General features: G+C 38.0%; 1 protein-coding gene across 11 annotated transcripts in view; it reads right to left on the reverse strand.

The window, feature by feature from the left end:
* Positions 1–2,836: 2,836 nt before the first annotated feature.
* SLC38A9 (solute carrier family 38 member 9) overlaps positions 2,837–27,214 on the reverse strand; it is an 85,961-nt gene continuing 61,583 nt past the window's right edge. For 10 of the 11 annotated variants that reach the window (XM_032144766.2, XM_032144767.2, XM_058433899.1 and 7 more), the window contains 6 exons: positions 27,003–27,110; positions 23,582–23,688; positions 12,880–12,993; positions 11,100–11,248; positions 4,881–4,970; positions 2,837–3,645 (listed from right to left, as the gene is read on the reverse strand). In XM_032144766.2, coding sequence (XP_032000657.1) covers positions 3,480–3,645; positions 4,881–4,970; positions 11,100–11,248; positions 12,880–12,993; positions 23,582–23,688; positions 27,003–27,110 — 734 coding nt within the window. In that variant the 3' untranslated portion in view covers positions 2,837–3,479. The remainder of the gene's footprint in view (positions 3,646–4,880; positions 4,971–11,099; positions 11,249–12,879; positions 12,994–23,581; positions 23,689–27,002; positions 27,111–27,214) is intronic. The other variant, XR_009211761.1, reaches the window with a different exon arrangement.

Genomic DNA, 27,214 nt, shown 5'->3' on the forward strand with positions numbered 1-27,214 from the left:
TCTCCATGTTGGTCAGGCTGGTCTCAAACTCCCGACCTCAGGTGATCTGCCTGCCTCAGCCTCCCAAAGTGCTGGGATTACAAGTGTGAGCCACCACACCCAGCCAATTATTTTTTTCTTTAATTAAAAAAAATTGTTTTTTTTGAGACAGGGTCTTACTCTGTTGCTCAGGCCAGAGTACAGGGCTCATTGATCTCCTGGGCTCAAGCAATCCTCTCACCTCAGCCTCCTGGGTACCTGGGACTACAGCTGCATGACACCGTGCCCAGCTAATTGTTTTTTAATTTATTTTTTGTAGAGACAGGGTCTCACTATGTTGTCCTGGCTGGTCTTGAACTCCTGGGCTCAAGTGATCCTCCCACCTCAGTCTTCCAAGAGCTGGGATCACGGCCGTGCCCACATCAAGTCTTTTCATTTTGTTTTGTTTTTGAGATGGAGTTTCACTCTCGTCACCCAGGCTGGAGTGCAGTGGCGCAATCTTGGCTCACTGCAACCTCCGCCTCCTGGGTTCAAGCAATTCTCCTGCCTCAGCCTCCTGAGTAGCTGGGATTACAGGTGCACGCCACCATGCCCAACTAATTCTTGTATTTTTAGTAGAGACGGGGTTTCACTGTGTTGGCCAGGCTGGTCTTGAACTCCTGGCCTCATGTGATCCGCCCACCTCGGCCTCCCAAAGTGCTGGGATTACAGGCATGAGCCACCATGCCCGGCCTCACATCAAGTCTTTTAAAGAAAACAATAGCAAAGATTCACATTGTCTTTTAGTTTAGTAAATACCACATTCATTGTCATATTCACTTAGTTCATTAAATGGACAAAAATATATCAAATCATTTTTTCCATGTGTTAAAACATTCAAGTACATTATTGAAAAGGGGCAATGAAAACTCTGTCTCCACCTCTCAAAGAACTGGGATGACAGGCATGAGCCACAGTGTCCAGCCCTGTTTCTAAAGGTTTTACAGAGAAGGAAGGTGACTGGGGATAAACTGGGATTAAGCCTAGATCGCTCACAGTGCTGTCTGGCTTTTGAATCCTATGTCTCTTAACTGAACAAGATTCTGAAGTCATAAAGATTCAGGGGCTCTCAAGCACAGAGAAGCACTTTCTCCATTCATTATACTCCTTTTCTAAGAGAAATTAACACAGTGATCTGACACCTATTGCAGAATTTTCCAATTAACCGAACTCCTACTACCAGCAATTTATGTGAACAAAAACTTTTGAGACTATTTCCATCAATGTAACTATGTTCAAAAGGCTATTATTAATAGCTGTAAATTAAGGTTTGTAGTGATGAAATAACATCTGGGATTGACAATATTTCAGTGGAAAAGAAAAAAAAAGATAGGTGAAGCAAATACAGCCAAGTTTTATAATTACTAAATCTAGGGGATAGGCATTGTGGGGTTCACCGTATTACTCCATATTACTTTTGTGTGGGCTTGAGATTTTAATAATGAGACTTTTTATTAAAACAAACAAGCTTTAGGAAATACAGTTCATCATTAATATAGGTCTATGGCTTTATAAATAGGACAGAAAGCTTTGCTGAAAGAAATTAAGGCTGATCTTGAATCTGGGCTCCTTACTAGGTTTACAAAAACCGTTTTTCTTTTTCAAAGGAAGGAAATAACACAAATCCATACACTACCCTGAGAGGTGAACATACAATAGATTTTTAAAGTTTAGCTTAAAATTAGAGAAATCTAATTTTTTCAGAAAAAAAAAATCACCATGTTGTACCCTGACCTGGACACAGAGGCTGTATTACTTGGAAAACGTGAATGTGGATTCTAGTTTAGCTTTTAGTTCAGAAGAAAAAAGGGAAGAGTGTCAATTCCAAGGATCCAGATTCCTTAATCTTTTTCTCAGATTTAAGGGGTTTTTCTTACAGGGTTTTAACTCTGTACTGTCAGAGGCATGTGAACCAGAGCAACTCTTGTCTTGAATAGCAGCTGGGGAAAATGAGGCTGAGACCTGCCAGGCTGCATTCTCAGATGGTTAAGGCATTCTAGGTCACAGGATAAGACAGGAGGTCGGCACAAGATTCAGGTCATAAAGATCTTGCTGATAAAACAGGTTGCAGTAAAGAAGCCGACTAAAACCCACCAAAACCAAGATGGCAATGGTGACCTTTGGTCTTCTCACTTCTACACCCCCACCAGCGCCATGACAGTTTACAAATGCCATGGCAATGTCAGGACATTGGCCTATATGGTTTAAAAGGGGGAGGCATAAATAATCCACCCCTTGTTTAGCATATCACCAAGAAATAACCATAAAAATGAGCAGCCAGCAGCCCTCGGGCTGCTTTGTCTATGGAGTAGCCATTCTTTTATTCCTTTACTTTCCTAATAAACTTGCTTTCACTTTACTCTATGGACTTGCCTGGAATTCTTTCTTGTGCAAGATCCAAGAACTTTCTCTCACAGTCTGGATCAGGACCCCTTTCCTGTAACAGTACTGCCAGTTACAGAAGTAAGCAGTTGGAGGTCTCTTTCTGAAGGTCATACCTCAAACAAAATCAATCCTTTTTTGTGGTGCAGAAACCAGTCCACCCCCAGAGGACACAAAATATGCTGGGCTGAGGCCTCTTCCTTCCTGGCCCCTTCTCTGTTCGCCTTCTCCCCTATGGGCCTCTCAGGCTCCTCTCTGCCATGCTTTCCCCACTGGGTCTGTCATGACAGCCTACGCTGGGATCTCAGGGATCCAAAAAGCAAAAGCACCCCCTGGGTCTGTGGGGACAATCATTCTTGTTCCTATGCAAAGTCTGGCTTGGGGAACTGTAATTTCGATCTAAGTCACTGGTACTGGATTAGAAATAAAAGAGGAGTTAGACAGCAACAAACTCTCCTACTTTATTTATTTTGTATACATTTCACGATCCTGGGGATTACATTGACATTACTTTTGTCTCTACTTTTTCTTCAAATAGAGATTAAGACTCAGTTAAGAATGTACTTTATTAACACTGATGCCATGAAAACTTCTTTTTAAAAATGAGGTATTTGGCTTACTGTCCCAAACAGTAGAGGTTTGGGCAAACTGCAGAAATGGTCTAGTAAGAAAATGAAAGTGAATACACTGAAACAAAAAACAGAAGCAGGATTTGGCAATATGCTGCTCTGACACCCTGAGAATCTTTACTGCAGGCAAAATAAATCCACCACCATTTATCTCTAAAAGCAAAACCCAGCATGATTTCTTCCTAGGGCATACATTTCTATTCAGAAAAGACCACAGAATAAAGAGGCGAGTTAATATGAGAAAGGTAAAGACACTAAGATCATTCTTTTTGCCCCTTTCCCCACCCCAATAAAAAAATACTTATTAAGGGGCCACTGTTTCCCTTGCTTTCAAATTATCTTAGAAAATATTTAGAATTACGCAACAGCAGCATTTACAAGTGAATTTATATAGAACTGTTGTCAAGGCTCAAAATATCATGAGCTCTTGAAAAAAACAGTTGAGGTATTTCACATAAAAAACTGAACAATCAGGTTAGCCACGCCCAAAATGATGATGAAAACGTGGAAGATTAATTTAGGCCATGTCAGACGCTCTTCTTGGTGGAGGGAAATTATATAGATGAGAGATGGGTATATGAATACAAAGGCCAGGCCACATGCTGCTCCTGAATATCTGCAAAATAAAAGCTTTTGGGGTTAATATTCATCTTGCCCTTTGCTTTTTTCTGATTTACAATTAAGGTAAACATAGAACAATTTAAATCCTCCTCAGTCTGATAGCTCAACAAAAATTATTTTTGATTCATTTGTTGTTGACATAAAACATCTGGGTTTAAAACTTACTTTACTTGCTAAGTTAATATAAAATATGATTTCCTGCTCATCTTTATAGCATCTGCTTAACAAAGACTTTTTATTCATCCCTCAAATCTCTGTACTTCCTCTGTATTTGGGTGATTGTGGCTACTTCCTCAGAAACATCTGGAGCTAGGCCTCTTATCTTTGATCTTTTATAAACTAATTACTCATTCTCAGTTTTTGAGGGACTGTTAGCATCCCCGTTTAAGTATAAGAACAAATAAATGCTACCATGGCATTCAGGATGATTATGAAAGATAATAACAAAAATACTTAAACATGAGACTGACAGAGAAATATGCACTTTCTTCTCCTTTTCTCTATACTTGGGTTTTCTTGAGGAACAGTTCAATAGGAACTTGTAAGCCCCTTATATTCAATAAGCATCAGGCTAACAATCTCCCCTTCTTGTTCCTTGTTACTTTCTTAGGTAAGAGTGTTCCCAAAAAAATGACTCATTCCTGCTGTCTATAGAGAAATCAGATCATTCTAAATCCCAATTCCCCATGAGAATTCGAGGTACAACTTTATTCCTACTCTAATTCATCCTGTCACGTTTTTAGGAAAAGGATATTAAAGAAAGCCATCTAGGGTCTGAACTCTTACTTAAACTCTTACTTTTTGACTACAGTTGACATTGAAAAATACTTTTGAGTAGAAATGGATTAAGGAACTTAGAATGGATTAAGGAAGCTCTGACAAACAAAGGACCTCCCAGGTAATCCTAAAAAGTTATACATATATTAAAAATAACTTTTAATTTTGGATACAGAGAGGAAATAAAGTAGAAGATGATGAGAGAAAGAAAAAGAAAATGATGCCTGAGGCTAAGGGATAATGGGGCTTCTAGAGTGAGTTCTCCACCAGAACAAACAGAAAGGGAAGATAATAAGCATCCTTACTGATACCAAGGGGCTGTATTTGAATATTACTAGTTTTAAATACTCATAGGAATTTCATACAATTAAATTAAAACAACAACAACAACAGGAAAAGCCTAAAAATAAAGACCAATATATGTAAGGGCACCATTCCCTTACAAGGCAGTACCTTATGATCCCTCCTATGTTTGGGTAGAAACAGGCCATGATCACTCCAGCTCCCACAATAATTAGATTAAGAATCAGCACGTGGAAAATGCTAGAAGTCGAGAAGAGAGTTTGGAGGAAAGAAAAAATATAAAAATAGGCAAATTATAACCACTAATATGAGACTACAGTCCATTCTTAACATCGTTAAAATCAAAATGTCTTAAGCTTGATAAAATCACAGCAAAAATAGAAGGTAACACTAGTCCTCAATTTCGGTAACAAGAAAGTGAAATTAGCTCTTTTGTGCAATTATACTGGTTAAATTTTGTAGAAGTACACTGGTAGTGTGTATCAGACTTCACATTCTTTGATCTATTATTCCATTTGGAATATCTTGAGAAAATAATCCAAACAATGAAAATGCTATGAATATCAAGATATTTATGAAAAAACAGAAGAATCCTGGACATAGCAAGACAATAATTTACTTGATACAATATGTTAAAAATTATTTAAAATAACTTACCTCTATTACCTTGTCAGGTAAAATACTACCTAGGCAATTCAGAAAAAAAGCCAGCTAGGTTTTCCCTACACAAGAAAACCCCAAACACATTTGGAAAAAAAAATCAGAAGGATATACACTGAGAAGGCAGTAGTGATTTTGTTACAATTTGGGGTTTCGGATAACATTCCCTCTTTTCTATATTTAACGAACTTTTCATAAAGTGTTCAAATTACTTTTATATTAAACACATTATATTAAGGGAAAGACAAAATGGGCAGGTTTTTATCTTCCAGATTTAACCACTTAAAGAAAGTGGTCATACTTCATACTTAGACCATAAAGAAAGAACTTAAAGCTACTCACTACCATGAAGAGAATATTTACTAAATACTTTAACTAGATATTAACAATTCAAGGTTTGGGAATCAATTTTGGACACAAATAAAAATAATGTAGATGAAAATTTGATGCTGAAGAAATAACTCCATTTCCCTTGAAAATGATTCTCAAAAGCCAAATGTACACATCAAAGCAATCCTTTGGGCCCAAGTTATCAGAGGTTAATTAATCCCAGATAAAGATTACAAAGAGAATTAAAAACAAAGAAAATTATTTATATAAATAAGTGGTTAGTCATATACCCTGATGAATTAGAAAGATATTAGGCTTACAGATCTTACTGTTTACCCAGAAACTCTAACCTTAAAATTGCTTCAGAGCTTTGAGGTATTGGCTGGGCCTTTGTTATTTCTGTATTATAAAAGGAAACAACTTTGTATACACAGAGGGAAGCAGTTGCACCCATCTGTATTCCTTTTCTGAAATTTTAATTATTATTATTTTTTTAAGAGACAGGGTCTTGCTCTGTCATCCAGGCTGCAGTGCAGTGGGGCAATAATGGCTTACTGAAGCCTTGAACTTCTGGGCTCAAACCAACCTCCTGAATAGCTGGCACTACAGGCATGTGTCACCATGCCCGGCTAACACCCATGCTTTCCATACTGTATTCTTTAATGCCAAACACTCTCCAAAGAATAAAAAAGGTCCTTGATAAAGGAGTAGAACATTAATTTTGCTAAATCTCATGTTTGAATATGTAACTTTTAGATATTCTATGTGATCAAATAGGAAGGTCATAATAAAGCACATCTGCGCGTACTGCAGTACAGTACGCTGGAAGTCTTGAGGAAAAGTACTTGTGTGGCTGAGCTGAGGGGGACCTAGCTGTTTTGCCTACCAAATGCTACGTTTACTTGAATTGCAGTCAAACTATGGTCATTCAAACTCAGATATTCAAAATATCTGTTTGACAAATATTTTCCAGAAAAATGAATTATATAAGTTTGTCACTTCAAGGAAAACAACTGGCAGTATTTGTTGCCAAAGATAAAATTAAAGTTTTCGGCCGGGCGCGGTGGCTCACGCTTGTAATCCCAGCACTTTGGGAGGCCGAGGCGGGCGGATCACGAGGTCAGGAGATCGAGACCACGGTGAAACCCCGTCTCTACTAAAAATACAAAAAATTAGCCGGGCGTGGTGGCGGGCGCCTGTAGTCCCAGCTACTTGGAGAGGCTGAGGCAGGAGAATGGCGTGAACCCGGGAGGCGGAGCTTGCAGTGAGCCGAGATTGCGCCACTGCACTCCAGCCTGGGCGACAGAGCGAGACTCCGTCTCAAAAAAAAAAAAAAAAAAAAAAAAAAAAAAAATTAAAGTTTTCAAATAAAAACTAGAATTTTGGAAAACTTGTATTTGCTACCCTGAGCTTGACAGTTTCCCAATGTTTAAAGGCTCTTATGATGAAATTAGTGACAGTATTAATGAAAGTGTGTTTTGATATTGTAAAATGAAGTGTGTCAACATTTGGAAGATCCACAGAACTCAGTGAACCAATACTTTCCAAATGATCAAACAGATGTTACAAAATCATGCATGTGTAAAAGATCCAAAGTGCACGATAGACCAATTGGTTTTAATGTAAACAAGTTTCAGATTCCACCATGCAACTCATATGAAGCTACCACTTGTCAGGTTTCGGCACAGTATCAAAGAAGAATATCCACAATTATATGGAAAAGCTATTCAAAGTACTCTTTCTTTTTCCAACTATCTATGTGAGGCTGGATTTTCTTCACAAATCTAAACAAAAACAGGATATTGTAACATGGAATGCAGAAGTAGAGAGGAGAATCCAATTGTCTACTAGTAAAACAAACATCAGAGTTTTGCAAATGTAAATTAAAGGTTTTTTTTGTTGGTTTTTTTGGTTTTTTTTTTTTGAGATGGAGTCTCGCTCTGTCACCCAGGCTGGAGTGCAGTGGTGCCATCTTGGCTCACTGCAACCTCTGCCTCCCAGGTTCAAGCAATTCTCCTACCTCAGCCTCCCAAGTACCTGGAATTACAGGCGCCCGCCACTATGCCAGGCTAATTTCTGTATTTTTAGTAGAGGCGGGGTTTCACCATGGTGGCCAGGATGGTCTCGATCTCCTGACCTCATGATCCACCCGCCTCGGCCTCCCAAAGTGCTGGGATTACAGGTGTGAGCCACCATGCACGGCCACATGAAAAATTTTTTGAAAGCAGTTATTTTTATTTTTTTAGAATTTTAATTTTGGTGGGTACATAGTAGGTGTATATATTTATGGGGCACATAAGATGTTTACATACAGGCACGTAATATATAATAATCACGTCGTGGAGACTGGGGTATCCATCCCCTGAAAGTGGTTTTTTACAAAAATGTTACTTATGTTAACAAGTAATGGTTTTATCATTGATTTTAAAGAAATTAAAAATACTTTGCTGGGCATGGTGGCTCATGCCTGTAATACCAGCACTTTGGGAGGCTGAGGCGGGCAGATCACCTGAGGTCAGGAGTTTAAGACCAGCCTGCCCAACATGGCGAAACACCATCTTTACTAAAAACACAAAAAATTAGCCAGACATGGTGGTGGGTGCCTGTAATCCCAGCTACTCGGGAGGCTGAGGTAGAAGAATTGCTTGAACCCAGGAGGCAGGGGTTGCAGTGAGCCAAGATCATGCCACTGCACTCCAGCCTGGGCGACAAGAGTGAAACTCCGTCTCAAAAAAAAAAAACAAAACACAGAACCTAAATTCTGTTTTTTAATATTTAGATACTGATAGCTATACCTGTATAAACTGAAGCTCCTGGAGTCCTCAATACATTTTTAAGAGCATAAAGGGTCCTGAGACCAAAAATTATGCTCCAAAGTGTGCACACTCTATAGAGTGCTTATAACCGTCAGATAAATGAAAATGACAATGTGTTCTTGGTGGTAGGGGAAGAACTGTAATGTGAAAATGAAAGGGAAATCTCTGACTTTTTCCAAGAAGAAAAAACATTCTTGTAAAGATAGCCACAATTCTGCAAAATAATGGTAGAAAACAGGAATAATGTATTTACTTAGCATTTTTTCATCTATGACTTCACTGTATTTATTTTCTTTGATGAATATAAATACAGCAGAGTAGAAACACAATCAGAGGCTTACACGTACTGAGCTCCAATCTTCTGGATAATAACACTAGAACTATAGCTGCTGCTATACTTATCAGTGCTTGAGACCTGGTAACTCCTGACTTTTGCTTTGTTTTGAAACCAACATATTTATGGCAAAAATTATTTATTGAAGAAGCAGACTACATCAGTTCATTTTAAACAAGAACTGATTAAGACCACTTGTTTAGTTGGTCTTGAAAAAAAATGCAATTTTTTCCAAATTTTATTAAACAGTTATCTTTCTTTAAAAGAACTTATTCCTAATAAAAGTGGACTAGGTTCTTTTCACTAGGATGAACCTATAAAAAGACTTAATGTAAGAGTAGGAGTTAACCAAGGGTCCACAAGAAGGCTGCTGGGAAACTCTGAAATGACATATAGAAATTTCTCTTGGAAAAAAAAAAAAAAGAGAAAAAAAAAAGAAATTTCTCTTGGATGAGGGTAACCAGCTTTGAAAAGATTTTCAAAAGAACTCACAACTCCTTCATCCCCAATAAGAGGTTAACAATTATAGCAGTAATTTAAACTTGTTATATATCAAATAAAAATTAATTATATATCTGACCTTCAATTCTAAACAATTGATCATTTATGTAAAACTGCATAAATGTAAGCCGGGTGCAGTGGCTCACGCCTGTAATCCCAGCACTTTGGAAGGCAGAGGCGGACGGATTACAAGGTCAGAAGATCGAGACCATCCTGGCTAACACAGTGAAACCCCACCTCTACTAAAAAATACAAAAAATTAGCCAGGCATGGTGGTAGGCGCCTGTAGTCCCAGCTACTCAGGAGGCTGAGGCAGGAGAATGGCGTGAACCCGGGAGGTGGAGCTTGCAGCGAGCCGAGATCGCGCCACTGCACTCCAGCCTGGGCAGCAAAGCGAGACTCCATCTCAGAAAACAAAAACAAAAACAAAAAACAAACAAACAAAAAACTACATAAATGTTAGTGAATATAAAAGTAAGGATTGTTGGACTCAGCAAACCATACCCCAAAATGAAAGCCTCAGAAACAAAAGTTTTTCTCTGACCTTCTGAATCTCAGTCCCATTCTCCCGAAGCTAGCTTAGAAACTAGAATCCCTCTTCCCCAAAGCGGAACATGGAAACCTTTTCCCTCAAGCTGGCCATAAAACCTAAAAATATCACTCCAATTTCCCTCTATTTCTGTGTAAAAACTAGCCATAAAGAAATGATCTGACCTGTCTTGTTTGACTGCAGGTCATAAGACTCCCATTCCGGAGGGTCCTGCCCCAGACGCCGATGAAAAAGACGCATGCTCAGAGAGGCTAAGAATCTAGACAGCGAGGCCTTGCTGGGTTTCCCCTCTCAGTCTATTAGCATTAGACATGGCTGTTCACATAAACGTAACCATAAAAATGGACAATTTCCCCTGTATCTTTGGGTCTTCTTTCTAAAGGCTCCCACGTAACATAAAACCACATTCAAATACATTTATATGCCTTTTCTCCTTTTTTTTTTTTTTTCTTTTGGAGTCAGGGTCTCACTGTATCACCCAGAGCAGCAGCGTGATCTCAGCTCACTGCAGCCTTGATCTCCCGAGCTCAAACGATCCTCCTCCTCTCACCTCAGCCTCCTGAGTAACTGGGACTACAAGCATGCCCACCATGCTCAGCCAATTTTTTAACATTTTGTAGAGATGGAGTTTCACTATGTTGCTCAGGCTGGTCTTCAACTCCTGGGCTCAAGCGATCCACACAGCTTGGCCTCCAAAAGCGCTAGGATTACAGGCATGAGCCTGGCCCTTTTTGCCTATTAATTTGCCTTTTGTCAGTCACTTTCAACAAACCTTCAGAGGGCAAAGGGGAAGTTTTCCCTTGGTCCTGATAGTTTCAATGACCAATAATTAAAATAAAAGTGTTGCTTCTCATTAGCTACACATTGCCAACATAGGTACTATACACTATAAACTTCTTGACAATGTGTAAATCAATAGCAATTAAATAATAAGATAAATATAAATGATATCAGAGCTAATTAACTATACTGGAAGGAACGAACTTTAAATCATTGTAGACAAGGGAGTGGCTTCTATTTTTAAAGCTCTTCAGGGAAGAGGACACCAATGATCTATCTTTAGTCACCACTCGCATTAGGCATTTTTATAGCAAAAGATCAGTCACACTTTAAACTGACCTGCTTGCACAATCATTTGCTGTTTGGCACATCTTGCTGGTCAAGAGAAGAGCCCTTACCTAGGATAAATGTCACCGAAGATATGGCCCAAAAGCTGGACACGAGCCAGGTAGCCTAAGAGTGGGTATACAGTCATCATCTGGAACAGCAGGAATATCCTTGCAATGAAGGACAGGGTGTCACTGCTAGGGAAGTTGTCTAAAAAATTCTAATCCAAGAAAGATAATGAGGTCATGTTAAAAATCAAATTCAGTACAAACATTGATAAAATGGAATGTCTTCTGCTTATTTTGAACACAGGTGCTACTCCAATTGTGGTTTGTGGACTAGTGCCCATCCACAACTACTTGTTAAGTATTTTTTCAATGAGGTAAGTATAGAAATTGAAAGTGTTCAGAAACTTTTACAGAAATCTGACATTGCCACAATTTTATTCTATTTTACAAAAGTATCAGCCTACAATTTATTTAACATTAAGGCAACAGCAAAGACAATTTTGTCCTTCACCAGATAGATCGAGAAAGCACTGCTTTATGTGGTTCAAGGAAAATACCAGTCCGCTTTAAAGATTTAAAGAGCTAATTTAATTCAGTGTTATTTTACCCTCTCTGGCTCTCTTGCTTTCCTCCTCTGAAGCACTGTAAGCACTTTTGAAGTAAAGATGACAGAATAAGGTGAGAGTATGTCTGTCACCTACTACATCATTGTTTAGTCTATCACTAAATTGAAAAGGATTTATCTCTACTTCCTTTCACGACCCTTTTCTCCATTTTGGTTTGGTATCTTAAAAAAAAGTTAATTACTCAGAATTTTTATCTTTTCTTTCAAATACAAATACCACAAATATTCCTCTTCCCAACGGAGTAGGCTTTGTATGAATTTGTTCATATCAGGGAAATTTCCAGCAAACATTTGGCTGCCAAAGAACTTCTGGAGTCAAGGAAATCAAGAAAATAAGAACATTTCCAAGCTGCCATAATAGCAGTAATTCAAACTTATTTCTCTTATAAAGATGAGAACACTATTAACATTATTTTGCTGAAATAACTGTTATAATTCAGCTGTAATAAATCACATTGTATATTCCACTGCACTCTATAAGAGGAATTTCTTCTGACCAGAAAGTCACTTGTGAAATGTTGTTTTTTGTGAGAAACTCTTCAGTCACTTATAACTAAAGACTATACTATTGCTAAGTTTTTCATGGGTTAAATCAAAGAAAATATTAGTTATGGCAATCTTTTATTAAAATATTTTTTTCTTTTACTCTTTCTTTTTTTTTTTTAACCCTCTGGTGACTCACAGGACAACTCTCTCTCTTTTTTTAACAGTCAAATACTCTTTTTGTTTTGCTGCCTGTCACTCAATATAAGAATGACAGTCTGATTAATCATTAGGGTCTGATAAAATAAGACTCTAGTTTATCCAGGGCATTCCTGATACAGGCTTTTAAAAATAGGGAGTTCCTTCAATGTATTCTCTGTGAGGTTTTATAACTACATGAGAACTACTTGTACCAGTTCCCCATAAAAAGAGAAATATATGTACATAATAGTAGACATTTATTTGAGTATGACAAGGTGCCTGGCATGTAGTACATTATCTCAGAGTCCATCTAAAAATCAAATGGGGGTACTTATTATACTATTTAATGGAAAAGAAAAATAAAGCTCAGAAAGAAAAGGGAAGGTGCCTAAATTCCCATACTTGGAGTAGATAGCAGAGATGGTATTAAAACCCAGGCCTATCTGATGTTATATCTTGCCACTGTATCACCCTACCTACTATAAATACATGAAAGTGTACACGATCACACAGAGAGGGTACACAGTGCCTTACCTGCTCAATACAATCTTTGGATAATGGTGGTGAAGGAAATGAAGCAAAAACCAGGACTCCAATATAGAGATAAGTTAATGTCACCAGCATATAAGCAATGCACAAGTCCCTCACCTGTAAATACAGAACAAAAGTCCCATAACACTGAAGAACCTTGCAGTAAGTCTACCTGAATAGGCTAAGAAGACTAACAAATAAATATAAAATTTGTCTTTTTACCTTGTACATGTGTGTATATACTTCTAGATATTCAATTTGTTCACAGAAAGTAGTTAAAACAAAATCCACACACTTAACAATTAGTCTGCCAATTTTTTTAAAAAAAGTACTCTGAAGTATGTAGACTAGGCTACCTGTTGGCAGACTTAGAAGTTAACATAGTGGTTTAACATGATTGAAATTCTGACTTAATTTCAAAAGATAATTTAGTTGCCAAATTACAAAATATTTAACTACAATAATAAAGCTAAGGGACAACAAGAAAGTAAGCATAGCCACTTCAGTATGGTCTGCAACATTTTAAAAATTCGTCCTTTGGTAAATTAACTTATATTATTAAAACATGCCTAGACCACAGCAGAGCAGAACATACTAAAATATATTTAATAAAGAAAGAAAGCTAGTTAAAGAACAGACAACAAGCAGTATTAAAGACAAGCTTAATAAATCTAAACAGTAAACAAAAGGAAATCAAAAGACAGCTGTTCAAACAGCTGCACAATGTTACTGGAATCAGCAGACAAATGCAGAACATTAAATAAAGTGGACTGCTTTCTTCTACTGCAGTTCCCACCCTCCCAACCTTCCATCTCCATGCAAAGTAAAAAGCTCCAAGATATTTAATGTAGCCAGCTGTCAGATCCAAACAGAACAGATTCCCCAGCTCAAAAATGTGGTCTTCATCACCACTAAAGTTATGGCCAAACAATTCAGCACAATTAAATTATGGCAACAAGCCTATTCGTTTTTCATTTTAAACAAAAATTACTTTGAAAGCTAAGAAAACAAATTAGAAAAAAAATAAACTTAAAAACATTTGATAGCACAATAAAAAAACTGGACATTTGGTATTAGGGAACATTTCTGACTTTTTGGATTACTTTCTTCCTTAAATGGGCTAGCTAACAGAGTTGTATAAACTCGAATGTTGACAAATTCAGTTAAAAAGCAAGTAACAAGTTATGAGAAATCTTAAGGCCAGGTCTAAATTGACAATCAACTTGAAAGTAAATCAAGGGTTTTAAACCCTAAATTAGATGGTGGATAAGCCCATGGAGCTAAAGGCTTATGCAGATTGGTTCCAGCCCTCTCAAAATGCTTCTAATTGCTTAGGAATGAGGAAGAGGATGACTAGGCGCGGTTTCAAAATCATTCCTCTTTAGTTCACGAAGCTCTAGGTCTGACGGGAGGCCAGAGTTCAGTCACCCCCAGGGCTGCCTCCTGATCTTGTGTAGGATGAACAGCAATGAACCCGGCCAACTCTACTTTTTTGTCAAAGAGTAGTAGTTTCCCATTATGATGGTTGAAAGTCATTCTATTCCCACCTATGAGTGAGAACATGTGGTGTTTGGTTTTTTGTCCTTGCGATAGTTTACTGAGAATGATGGTTTCCAGTTTCATCCATGTCCCTACAAAGGACATGAACTCATCATTTTTATGGCTGCATAGTATTCCATGGTGTATATGTGCCACATTTTCTTAATCCAGTCTATTGTTGTTAGACATTTGGGTGGGTTCCAACTCTTTGCTATTGTGAATAGTGCTGCAATAAACATACGTGTGCATGTGTCTTTATAGCAGCATGATTTATAGTCCTTTGGGTATACACCCAGTAATGGGATGGCTGGGTCAAATGGTATTTCTAGCTCTAGATCCCTGAGGAATCACCACACTGACTTCCACAATGGTTGAACTAGTTTACATTCCCACCAACAGTGTAAAAGTGTTCCTATTTCTCCACATCCTCTCCAGCACCTGTTGTTTCCTGACTTTTTAATGATGGGAATTGAACAATGAGAACTCATGGACACAGGAAGGGGAATATCACACTCCGGGGACTGTTGTGGGGTGGGGGGAGGGGGGAGGGACAGCATTAGGAGATATACCTAATGCTAAATAACGAGTTAATGGGTGCAGCAAAACAACATGGCACATGGATACATATGTAACAAACCTGCACATTGTGCACATGTACCCTAAAACCTAAAGTATCATAATAAAAAAAAAAAAGAAAAAGAAAGTCATTCTACACTCAACCTACTCAATGCCACTCGAGAACAGAGGTAGCCTTGTGAAAAAATCCTGGGAGGCAAAGCAGCTGGGCCTGAGACAGCTCTCTGTAAAGTGGGACAGCTACCATTCCATAGACAGTTTTCAGCTTATCTACTACCTGATCACCACGTTATTTTGGTCTGACTTCTTGCAAAGAAGTGTACCATAGCACACTTAGGGGGAAATCTGATTAAGATGCAAAGGCTATGGTGCACAGCTTCCAATAAGACTTTTCCCCTCCACTTCTCTGTTCTCACGGCACTATATACATATCTCAAATACAGCAACTATTCCACTGTATTGTGACAGTCATTAATTTATATTATAAAAGTAAACCATGTGCACGATATAAAGAATTTCAAGTGGAGATAAAATGTCCCTTGACATCCCTAAAATAGCCAAGGTTAATAGTTCTTGCATCATGTTGGTATTTTAACTTTTCTCTAAATGTGTCTGTACCACAAGACTCTGGGATTCTGAGGAGAGAGACCATGGCTTTTTCTTCTTTGCATACCCAATACCCAGGACCACACCTGGTACATAGGAGGAACTTGGTAAATGTAGATAAAGAATAATAGCCACACTGGCTTTATTAAGTGCTTGTAGGTGCCAGGCTCTATTGCTAAGCACATTACAAGTGTCATCTCATTTAATCCTCATTGCAACCTTATAATGTAGATACTGTCATTTTCTTCATTTTACAGATGTAAACTAAGCGCAGCAAGGTTACAAAACTCGTTTGTGGCTGCAAAGTGAGTATCTGGTGAAACCAATATTCAAATCAAGATCTTTTTAGTTCCAAATTGCAGGCCCTTAGCTACTACGATGGAGAGCTGACTAGTCTCCAATGCAATTGTGTCATAGTTAATAAGCAATAATAATAAAAAAAGAGAGGTAACAAGTTATGAGTAACAACTATACAACAGAACACATACAGGGATGCTTCCATTTTGAGATACTAAAATCAGAAAAGTTTTATTTCACAGTACTCCAACATACCTTCAGTAAAAGTGGCTCAGGAGCTGCATATGTGTTTTCATCTGAATACTCCAATGAACAGAAATGATGCTTTTATTATAAAAGCAGCTGAGGTTTAGCATGACGCTGGGAAACATGCCACTTACGAAGAGTATACACATATATGGGCTTTGCTATTCTCTGGCTCAAACACAAGCCATTACTGTATTAGGCCTAAAGATATAGCCTCTTGAAAGCCCATTTAATGGAACATTAAAAGCTATTCTTCAGAAAATGAGGCTCAAAGTAAAAAATATGTTTAAAAAGAGACACAAGTGACAATATAAACTGGTAATTATGTCAAGAAGCCTATACATTAATAAGGTGACTGATTCTGTCTTGTGAATAAGAAATGGCTGGCAGGGTTGACGGTAGAAAACTAAAGACAGGTAGAATGCCAAGTCAGAATGAAAACTGGATCTACAACAGGCCCAGAAGTGGGTTTGGGAGCACATTCTGTTTGTCAGACATGGTTTATTATTTGTTCCACGTACTGTTCATAGTGAAAATACTATCCAGTGGAGCATTTACTAACAAAAATGACAGAAACTGACCACACAGACTGACCCCAAACATTTACATAACTTCTCCTGGTATATAGCCAAGTAAACCACAGATTCATATGAAGAAGGAAAAAGTAAATAACAAAGCACAATATGAGGCATTTCAAATCGTTTTAAAGAACAAAGCAGGGTAATACAACTAAACACAGACAAAACAAAACTAAACAAAAGAAGCACTTAGAGGTTCTGATTCAAATACGATGAGGAAATATCAAGAGGTCAATCCACACAACCAGGAGGGTTATAGGGCCTACATACTCTGGTGATAAACTAGTTGGATGGTCTTCAGCTCCCTAATCCCCTTTTTTTGGTAAGATATGACAAAAGAATAGAAATGATGGCCGGGCGCGGTGGTTCATGCCTGTAATCCCAGCACTTTGAGAGGCCGAGGCGGGAGGATCACCTGAGGTCGGGAATTAAAGTCCAGGCTGACCAACATGGAAAAACCCCATTTCTACTAAAAATACAAAAGTAGCCAGACGTGGTGGCACATGCCTGTTATCCCAGCTACTTGGGAGGCTGAGGCAGGAGAACCGCTTGAACCGGGAAGGCGGAGGTTGCAGCGAGCCAAGATCGTGCCACTGCACTCTAGCCTGGGCAACAAGAACAAAACTCTGTCTCAAAAAAAAAAAAAAAAAAAGGAATAGAAATGATATCCCATTTACACATATAACAAATTACTTTTCATGGAAAAAAAACTGTATGAAATAAAGTTGAACTTGGAAAACCTGGAAAATTTGATCACTACACCTATTTAGGAGTTTGTTTCTTTCTTTGCAAATGTCTTTAGTTCCAAGTCCAGGTATAGTTTATACAGAAGAGGAGGCCTTTTCTATTCTTTTGTCTTCTTTTCTATTTTCAAACTTTTGTTTACTGAGCTTGGAATGATCCAGTACCCACATCATGAATTCAGAGTCCCTGGCAAGCTTTACATTTTCTGACTTTAATCTCAAGAAAATATTACGCCATGATATTAACAGGACTTCTTTCAAATTACTTACTGAAACCTGCTGAAAGGTATAATCATTAAATAAATCAAATGACAAAGTTTTTCTCAGTATATAGTACCCATTTAGCTTGATTTTTGCTAACATATAAGCCAATTTCAGTATAATCAAAAAGAGAGTGTATATATATTTACATATAGTCAAAGTGTTTAGAATGTTGCTGGCACATAGTGCTTCATAAATGTTAGCTTTATCCTTAGTAATTATTAATATTTTAAGAAGTTAACATGAAGTACAACTAGTTTTTTGAATGGTAGACCATCACTTCATAACCCAATTTCAATTAAGACAGTACAAAAAAAAAAACAAAACATCCATTTAAACTTTTGCTTTTTTTTTTTTTTTTTTTTTTTGAGATGGAGTCTCGCTCCGTTGCCCAGGCTGGAGGGCAGTGGCGTGATCTCAGCTCACTGTAACCTCTGCCTCCTGGGTTCAAGTGATTCTCCTGTCTCAGCCTCCCAAGTAGCTGGGATTGCAGAGGCCCACCACCATGCTCAGCTAATTTTTGTATTTTTAGTAGAGATGGGGTTTTGCCATGTTGGCCAGGCTGGTCTCGAACTCCTGACCTCAGGTGATCCAACCACCTCAGCCTCCCAAAGTGCTGGAATTACAGGTGTGAGCTACCATGCCCAGCCATTTAAACCTTTGCTTTTAAGCCTTTGTTTTAAAAATAGTTTCCACAAGTGACAAAAGGTGAATCAAATTGTATTAGCTGAACCTAACATAATAGTTCTACAAAGCCCTAGTCCTAATACTAAGTGGAAAGAACTCATTTTATGGTATTTACATATGAAATACGGATTTCAAGGCCCACTGAGTGTTCTACTAAGAAAGGCAAAGACATGTCCTCAGTCCTTGGGAGACCATGAACTAAGAACGCCCATCTCAATCCAGCCCTGAGCTTCTCACAATGGGGCGTATACACCTCCAGATAAACTGGTGTGACTTTCCAGAAAAGCAATTCAACTTGAGAATTTTGGTGAGTGAAAAGTTAAGCACAGACAGTCCTCACTTTGCAGGGTAGTATGAGATTATAAAAATTACTATGCAACCTGAAACTCTGCAAAGTGATCACAATAATCAATGGGAAAAATTATAATTGTTCTAAGATCTTTAACAATTATCAAAACATTAAATACTCTTACTGTCAGTTATAAATGTGTAGGGAAATGAAGAAAAAGTAAAATATATATATATTTTTGAGACAGAGTTTCACTCTTGTTGCCCAGGCTGGAGTGCAATGGCGTGATCTCGGCTCACCGCAACCTCCGCCTCCCAGGTTCAAGCGATTCTCCTGCCTCAGCCTCCCTAGTAGCTGGGATTACAGGCATGTGCCACCATGCCCAGCTAATTTTTTTCGTATTTTTAGTAGAGACCGGGTTTCTCCATGTTGGTCAGGCTGGTCTCGAGCTCCTGACCTCAGGTGATCCACCCACCTCGGCCTCCCAAAGTGCTGAGATTACAGGCATGAGCCACCGCGCTCAGCCAACATTTTTTAAAGTACGTTGCAATGTCAAAAATATTGAGCTTAAAATATTTTATTTTTTGGTAAAAACGTACCAAGAGTAGTCTGAACTATGTTTGCCTCCTTCTTCTCATTGTATAACTTAACAATATGGAGCAGGCATCTTTTCCATGCCTTGGTGAACTGTCATACTCCTTCATCCTTACTGTTCACCAGCTTCTAACGTTTCATCTTTTGTGCTTTCAATGTCGTGAGACATCTCTAAGAATTCGATTAATGTGAAGTTTTCTGACAATGTCACTTCCTCTGGGATGTCTTCATTCTTGTAATCATAACCACTTTCCAAATGCATGTTGATAAGCTCACCTTCCTTAAGTTTCTCTAGCTGCATATCTGGAGTCTCTTGTATGGCAGCAGTGTCAACATTTCCACAGTTGGCTATTTCTTTTATAACTCTATACATAGAGTTCAATTCAAATTTTACTTCTTGCATTATTGTTTTGTTTCATTGTAGCACTTTCACTTTGTTATTGTTTTGTTTCATTGTAGCACTTTCACTTTGTTATTGTTTTGTTTCATTGTAGCACTTTCACTTTGTTTGACAATTCCCCGTTCAAGTATCCAATTTTTGTAAAATATCATGTCAGTTTATCACTGGGAGACAAGGAGTTAACACAACTATCTGCTTTGCAGACTGAACAGTGAAAAACATACACAGTGACCAGTCATTGACAGACTTTGAAAGAAGTTATGTGATTGGTTACTAATTATCACGTGCACTTGTTATTTATGTAGTGCTTTGTGAAGTGAGGGCTAGCAGCTACTACTTTACAGGTACTAATAGTTCAAATTCTGTGGTAACTGAGATTTGAACAAATGTTGTTAGGAGGAACTGATGTAATTTAACTAAACCAGATTGATGAAACTGGTGCATGTAAGAACCATGCAACGTGAGAACTGCCTGTAATTTAACTCATTTTGAGCCCCTCCCCTTCCCCTTTCCCTTCCCCTTTTCTTTTTTGAGACAGAGTCTCACTCTGTCACCCAAGCTGGAGTGCAGTGGCGCGATCTCGGCTCACCACAACCTCCACCTCCCAGGTTCAAGTGATTCTCCTGCCTCAGCCTCCCGAGTAGTGGGGACTATAGGCACGTGCCACCACACCCGGCTAATTTTTTGTATTTTTAGTAGAGACGGGGTTTCACTGTGTTAGCCAGGATGGTCTCAATCTCCTGACCTTGTGATCTGCCCGCCTTGGCTTCCCAAAGTGTTGGGATTACAGGCGTGAGCCACCGTGCCCAGCCTGAGACTGTTTTCTAGTAAGATAAACAAATATTGAGCATGATAAAAATATGTGTAAATGTTTAAGATAAAACATGACACTTCAATAAGATTGTGTTTGTCTTCCCCAGATTCCTAGGTACATGAGGTTGTTCTGTTATTAGGGAGACTTTGGTGGTGAAGTTTGAGAAGCACAGCCTTATGGATAGGATTATCCAATTGTGAGAATTCTACTTAACAAAATGAGTTTCCAGGGCACTTGGGCTAACTTAGCTTACAAGAACACACTGTAAATATCAGGAAAGAAAGGGTAAGAGGGATAAAAATACTAAAAATTTCCAACCTCTATTGTAAGTTAGATCATGTTAACATCACAACCCTGATAGGTAGCTATCATTTTTACATATGACAAAAATGGAATTTGAGGTAAATTCACCAAGATAGGAAGTATGAAAAATCCAGATTGACTCAAGTACAACTCCATTTACAGGTAACATGCTACATGTATGGTTAGTAAAGATGAAGATGGAAAAGCTTAATTTATATTTTTGCTCTAGAGAGCTTACTTCCTCTACTTAGAAAGGTTTTTGCCTTCTTAACGACTGCCAAACATTACCCCTTACTCAAAGCCTTCTCAGAATCTCCAGGCCCAGCAAATCCTTCCTTCTCTTGCATTTCAGTAACAACTGTATAGATCTCTACTAGAACTTCATTATGACTTTTGTTTACAAGGTCAGAAGCTGTTAAATTGATCACAAAATCTGCAGACAAGCCAACAAGTAACTTGTTAACTTCCATTTGCCTCGGGTTTAGTTTGCTTTACTTTTTCTATTGTCTAAGGTACAAAGTTAGGTTTTTGAGATCTTCATTTTTAGTGTAGGTGCTTACAGCTATATGTTTCCCTGTAAGCACTGCTTTAAGTAAACTCAAAGTATTTCTAATTTTTCGTCTGATTTCTTCTTTGACCCATTGGTTATTTAAGAGTATGCTGTTCTATTTCCACAATTTGTGAATTTCCCAAATTTCTTTCTGTTATTGATTTGTATCTTCACTCCATTATGGTTAGAGAACATACTCTGTATGACTTAAATCCTTTCAAATTTATTGAGAATTGTTTTATGACCCAGCATATGGTTTATCTTGGAAAATGTTCTTATGTATTTAAGAAGAATGTACATTCCGCAGTGGAGGGAAGACTTTTTATAAATATATATTAGATTAAGTAGATTGACAGTGTTTTTCATGCTTCCTCTATCCTTACTTATTTTCATCTATTTGTTCTACCAATTACTTGAAGGAGGGTGATAAAATGTCCAATTATAATTGGGGATTTGTCTACTTCTCTTTTCAGTTTTGCAATTGTTAATTTATTTATTTTGAAGCTCTGTCACTGAGTGCATATACATTTAGGATTATTATGTCTTCTTGATGAATTGATCCCTGCAGATCATTATGTAAGGTTCCTCTTTATCTCTGGCAATACTCCCAGTTCTAAAGTCTATTTCATCCGATATTAATTTGGCCACTCCAGATTTCTTATGTTTAATATTTGCATGGCATATCTTTATGTTTAATATAAATTCCTTGTAGACAACATATAGTTAGGCTTTGTTTTTTTAACAAGTCTGAAAATCTCTTTTATTTATTTATTTTTTTGAGATGGAGTGTTGCTCTGTTGCCCAGGCTGGAGTGCAGAGGCACGATCTCTGCTCACTGCAACCTCCACTCCTTGGATTCAAGTAATTCTCCCGCCTCAGCCTCCTGAGTAGCTGGGATGACAGGTGCGCACCACCATGCCTGGCTAATTTTTGTATTTTTAGTACAGACAGGGTTTCACCATGTTGGCCAGGCTGGTCTTGAACACCTGGCCTCAAGTTATCCACCTGCCTCAGCCTCTCAAAGTGGTGGGATTACAGGTGTGAGCCACCGCACCTGGCCTCTTTTAATCTTTTAACTGCAGTGTCTTTTAATGTAATTATCAATACAATGGGTTTAAATCTACTATGTTGCTATTTGTTTTCTATTTGTCACATCTATTCTTTGGTCTCCTTTCCATGGCTTCTTTTGGATCAGTTGCATTTTTTGTTTGTTTGTTTTTGTGAGACGGAGTCTGGACCTGTTGCCCAGGCTGAAGTGCAGTGGCGATCTCGGCTCACTGCAACCTCCACCTCCCGGTTCAAGCAATTCTCTGCCTCAGCTTCCTGAGTTGCTGGGATTACAGACGCCCAACACCACGCCTGACTAATTTTTGTGTTTTTAGTAGAGACGGGGTTTCACCATCTTGGCCAGGCTGGTCTTGAACTCTTGACCTCGCAATCCACCCACCTTGGCCTCCCGAAGTGCTGGGATTACAGGCGTGAGCCACCGTGCCCAGCCGCATTTTTTTTTTTAAGATGGGGTTTCGCTCTGTTGACCAGGCTAGAGTGCAGTGGCATGAACACAGTTCACCACAGCCTTGGCTTCCTGGACTTAAGCAATCCTGCTGCCTCAGCCTCCCAAGTAGCTGGGACTATGGGCATGTGCTACCAAACCAGGCTAATTTTTTTTGTAGAGACAGGGTCTAACCATGTTGCCCAGGCTGGTCTCGAATTCCTGGGCTCAAGTGATCTTCCTGCCTTGGACTCCCAAAGTGCTGGTATTACAGGCCTGAGCCACCACACCCAGGGTATCTTTAAAAGATTTTACCACGATTAATGGCTTATTAGCCATACCTCTATTTTTTCAGTGGTTGCTCTATGGCAGGCACCAGCAAACTATGACTCATGGGCCAAATCTTGTCTGATGTCTGTTTTTGCAAACAGTTTCATTGAAACAATGCCATCACCCATTTGTTTATGTATTATCTATGGCTGCTTTCATAACATAACAGCAGAGTTGGGTAGCTGCAACAAAAACCATAAGGCCTACAAGGCCTGAAATATTTATCGTCTGAATCTTTACAGAAAAATTTGCTGACGACTGCTCTATGGTTTAAGTTTAAAAATTAAGATCTTGTAACAAAATTGCCTAATTGTACTTCAAATATAAAGTGCCTCAAATACTGACTTAAAACATTTATCCTCAGGAGATACAAAAGTCAATTCCAAAGATAATTACTCACATTGTTTTCTTGTTTCTTGTTGTTCTTCAAGAGTGTGATGATACAATTATGAATAAAAAAAGCAAGGGTAAGCACTCCAGTCAGCTGTGGAAACTGAAATCTTATCTCTAAGAGAAAAATAAAACAAAAACATTAAAACTGACAATTAGAAAATGAGTATTGGTAGCCAAAAGTTGATTACTAAAAATCAGTTGTCACTGTTTCATCCAGGGAATAAGAATATTAAAATGTCTCTATAAAGTTCCTCAAGGCCAGCATTATACTTAGGCAAAGCACTCAAAAGAGGGAAAAAAGTATGCTCTGGCTGGGTGTGGTGGCTCACACCTGTAATCCTAACACTTTGGGAGGTCAAGGTGGGCAGATCACCTGAGGTAAGGAGTTTGAGACCAGCCTGGCCAACATGGCGAAACCTTGTCTCTACTAAAAATACAAAAATTAGCTGAGTGTGGTGGCGGGAGCCTGTAATCCTAGCTACTTGGGAGGCTGAGGCAGGGGAATCACTTGAACCTAGAGGGCAGAGGTTGTAGTAAGCCGAGATCGCGCCATTGCACTGCAGCCTGGGTGAAAGAGCGAGATTCCATCTCAAAAAAAAAAAAAAAAAAAAAAAAAGTATACTCTGTGCAGGCGCTTTATATCAATTATTCCTATGTGAGGTCATACAATTGGTATGGGGAAGGGCAGGATTCAAATTTAGAGACCGTCTCTGTCTGACTTTAAAGTCCTTCATTTTTTTAATACCTGAATATGCCAGAAAAGTACCTCTAGAAAAGCAATTATGAAAGGGCGAACTGGTCATTTAACATTCTTCACTGAGAAATCTAAAAAACATTATTTAAAAATATTAGAAATAAATGTCCACCTACAGGGGATTCATTAAATTGAGATACAGTTGTGCAGTGGTATGTGGTATCAAAAATTATGTTGCAGAGGCAGTTTCTTTTTTTTCCCTATGATTGAAATAGCATACATACTGTGATTTTACTTTTTATTGTTTTATTCTTTTTGAGATAGGGTCTCACTCTGTCACCCAGGCTGGAATGCAGTGGCACAAACACAGCTGACTACAGCCCCAACTTTCTGGGCTCAAGTGATATTCCTATCTCAGCTTTCCTGGTAGCTAGGATTATAGGTGCATGCTACCACACCCAGCTAAGTTTAAAAGAATTTTTTTTTTTTGTAGAAACAGGGTTTCACCATGTTGTCCAGGCTGGTCTTGAACTCCTGGGCTCAAGTAATCCTCCCACCACACCCTCCCAAAGTGCTGAGATTACAAGCATGAGCCATTGTGCCCAGCCTACTTTTATTTTTAAAATATATGTGTGTGTATAGATGTGTGTATGCAAAGAAAAAAGACTGGTGGGGGGGTATCCACAAAAACATAAATAGTGGTTATGTCAGGTTATGCAATTTATTTTAAATTAACCACTTACCTATAATCTCTAAATGTTCTGCAATAAACACAAAGCTACTTTAAAGTGAGAATAAAATAACTGCAAAAGCACTGCCAATTTCTGTTCTGAGGACTGCTAATAGAAGGAAAAAAAATTATTTTATGTAGAATAAAACCATGATTTACTTGAAAATACTGCTGGTCTAGACAAACCCATCTCAGGAGATTCCTTAGAGTAAAAAGTAGAAATGTATAAAAAGTCCACTGACTCTGCTATATTATTTTAGGAAAAGAAGAGAAAACAATTAAGAATCAAGCACTAGCTCTAAAATAAAATAAATAAATCTAAATAAAATAAGATCTATTAGTTTTCAACACGTTCTTTTCAATTTAGCTGAATTTCCTGTCTCTCAGAGTAATCAGTTCTATTACTTAGTTAAGATACCCTGTAAAGCAATTTGTTAGCTAATCCTTTTCTATCTTTTCTAATTAAGGCAAGTAAGACCACTGTTAGGTTTCTAACCTGTCATATTACAGTGGGTAAATAGTCAGCTTTTTCCCATTAACTAACAAAAGTTATCTTTTTGAGAAAATTTCTTGAAAACCTGAGATTCTTTTTAACAGCACTATTGAAATAAAATTCATGTTTCACCTACTTGAAGTGTACAACTAGTTTTTAATTGAATAGCATATTCACAGAGTTGCACAACACATAACTACAGCACTTCATTCCTTTTCTATTGCCAAATAATATCCCATTGCACAGATACACCACATTTTGGCCGGGTGTGGTGGTTGGTTCATGCCTGTAATCCCAGCACTTTGGGAGGCTGAGGCAGGCAGATCACCTGAGGTCAGGAGTTTGAGACCAGCCTGGCCAACATGGTGAAAACCTGTCTCTACTAAAAATACAAAATTAGCCGGGCATGGTGGTGCGCACCTGTACTCCCAGCTACTCAGGAGGCAGAGGCAGGAGAATCACTTGAACCTGGGAGGAGGAGGTTACAGTGAGTTGAGACTGCACCACTGCACTCGAGCCTGGGTGACAGAGTGAGACTCTGTCTCAGAAGAAAAAAGAAAGATACACCACATTTTATTTATCCATTTGTTAGTGATAGACATTGGGCTGTTTCTATTTTTGGCTATTATGAATAATGCTGCTATAAACATGCATGTACAAGTTTTTGTGTGGAAAATACACTTTGTAAAGAACACAGACATTTACACCATGATTATTACATAACACATTAAATAACAGACTCCTTCACAAAATGGTTTTAAAGAAGCTCCAAACTTCTGATCATTTTCAAACTGCTTACTTTATTCCTTTGAAAAGGCATATCAAGAAAGGATGTAAGCAGGAAGAAGATAATTGCATTACATGTATCTGAGAAAGGATTCATATTTGGAATGTATAAAGAACTCCTATAAATCAATATGAAAAAAACAGACAGTTAAATAGAAAAACAGAAGCACTTCAGAAAAAATGAAATCCAAATGGCCAACAAACATATGAAAAGTTGCTAACTCCACTGATCATTACAGAAATGCAAATTAAAACCACATTGTAGTTCCCAACAAAAAGATAAATGTTTGAGGTGATGGATATCCCAATTACCCTGATTTGAACAATACACATTGCATCGAGGTATTAAAATATCATATTGTACCCCCCTAAATACGTACAACTATTATATGTCAATAAAAATTTTTAATTAAAAAACACAAAACCACAATGTAATACCACGTTATATACCCATCAGAAAGGCTGGATGAAAAACACAGAAAATGCAAGTATTAGTGCACTATAACTTAAATGAACTTCAACTAACAAGTAGAAATGACAAAGGGCCCTGGTTACCACTAACTGCAGGAAACCCAAAATAATCTCAATTGTAGTCCTGTTTTTAACTTAATAGCATTTATAAAAATGCTCAGCATAAAAAAAATTACTTGTTTTAGAATAGCATATAAAAATGGTTAACTTAAGATCACATTATTATAATTTATTATTTTGCCAAAGCAGCTCACCTGGTACAAAAAATTCTGTTGGTATAAACCAATGAAATTCCAAATGAAATCCCAAGCGAACAGCCTTAAAGGTGACAAGGAAAATCAAATAAAGGACAGATACTGTGCCTGTGAGGAAAAATTCAGAAACCATTTATTATCTTTGTGTGTTTTACAGATTATTTTAAAATCAAGCATTGTTTCCATAGTCTCAGCAAAGTGTGGGAAACTGA

The sequence above is a fragment of the Hylobates moloch genome, unplaced genomic scaffold (genome assembly GCF_009828535.3).
Source record: "Hylobates moloch isolate HMO894 unplaced genomic scaffold, HMol_V3 SCAFFOLD_23, whole genome shotgun sequence".
NCBI classification, from domain to species: Eukaryota; Metazoa; Chordata; class Mammalia; order Primates; family Hylobatidae; genus Hylobates; species Hylobates moloch.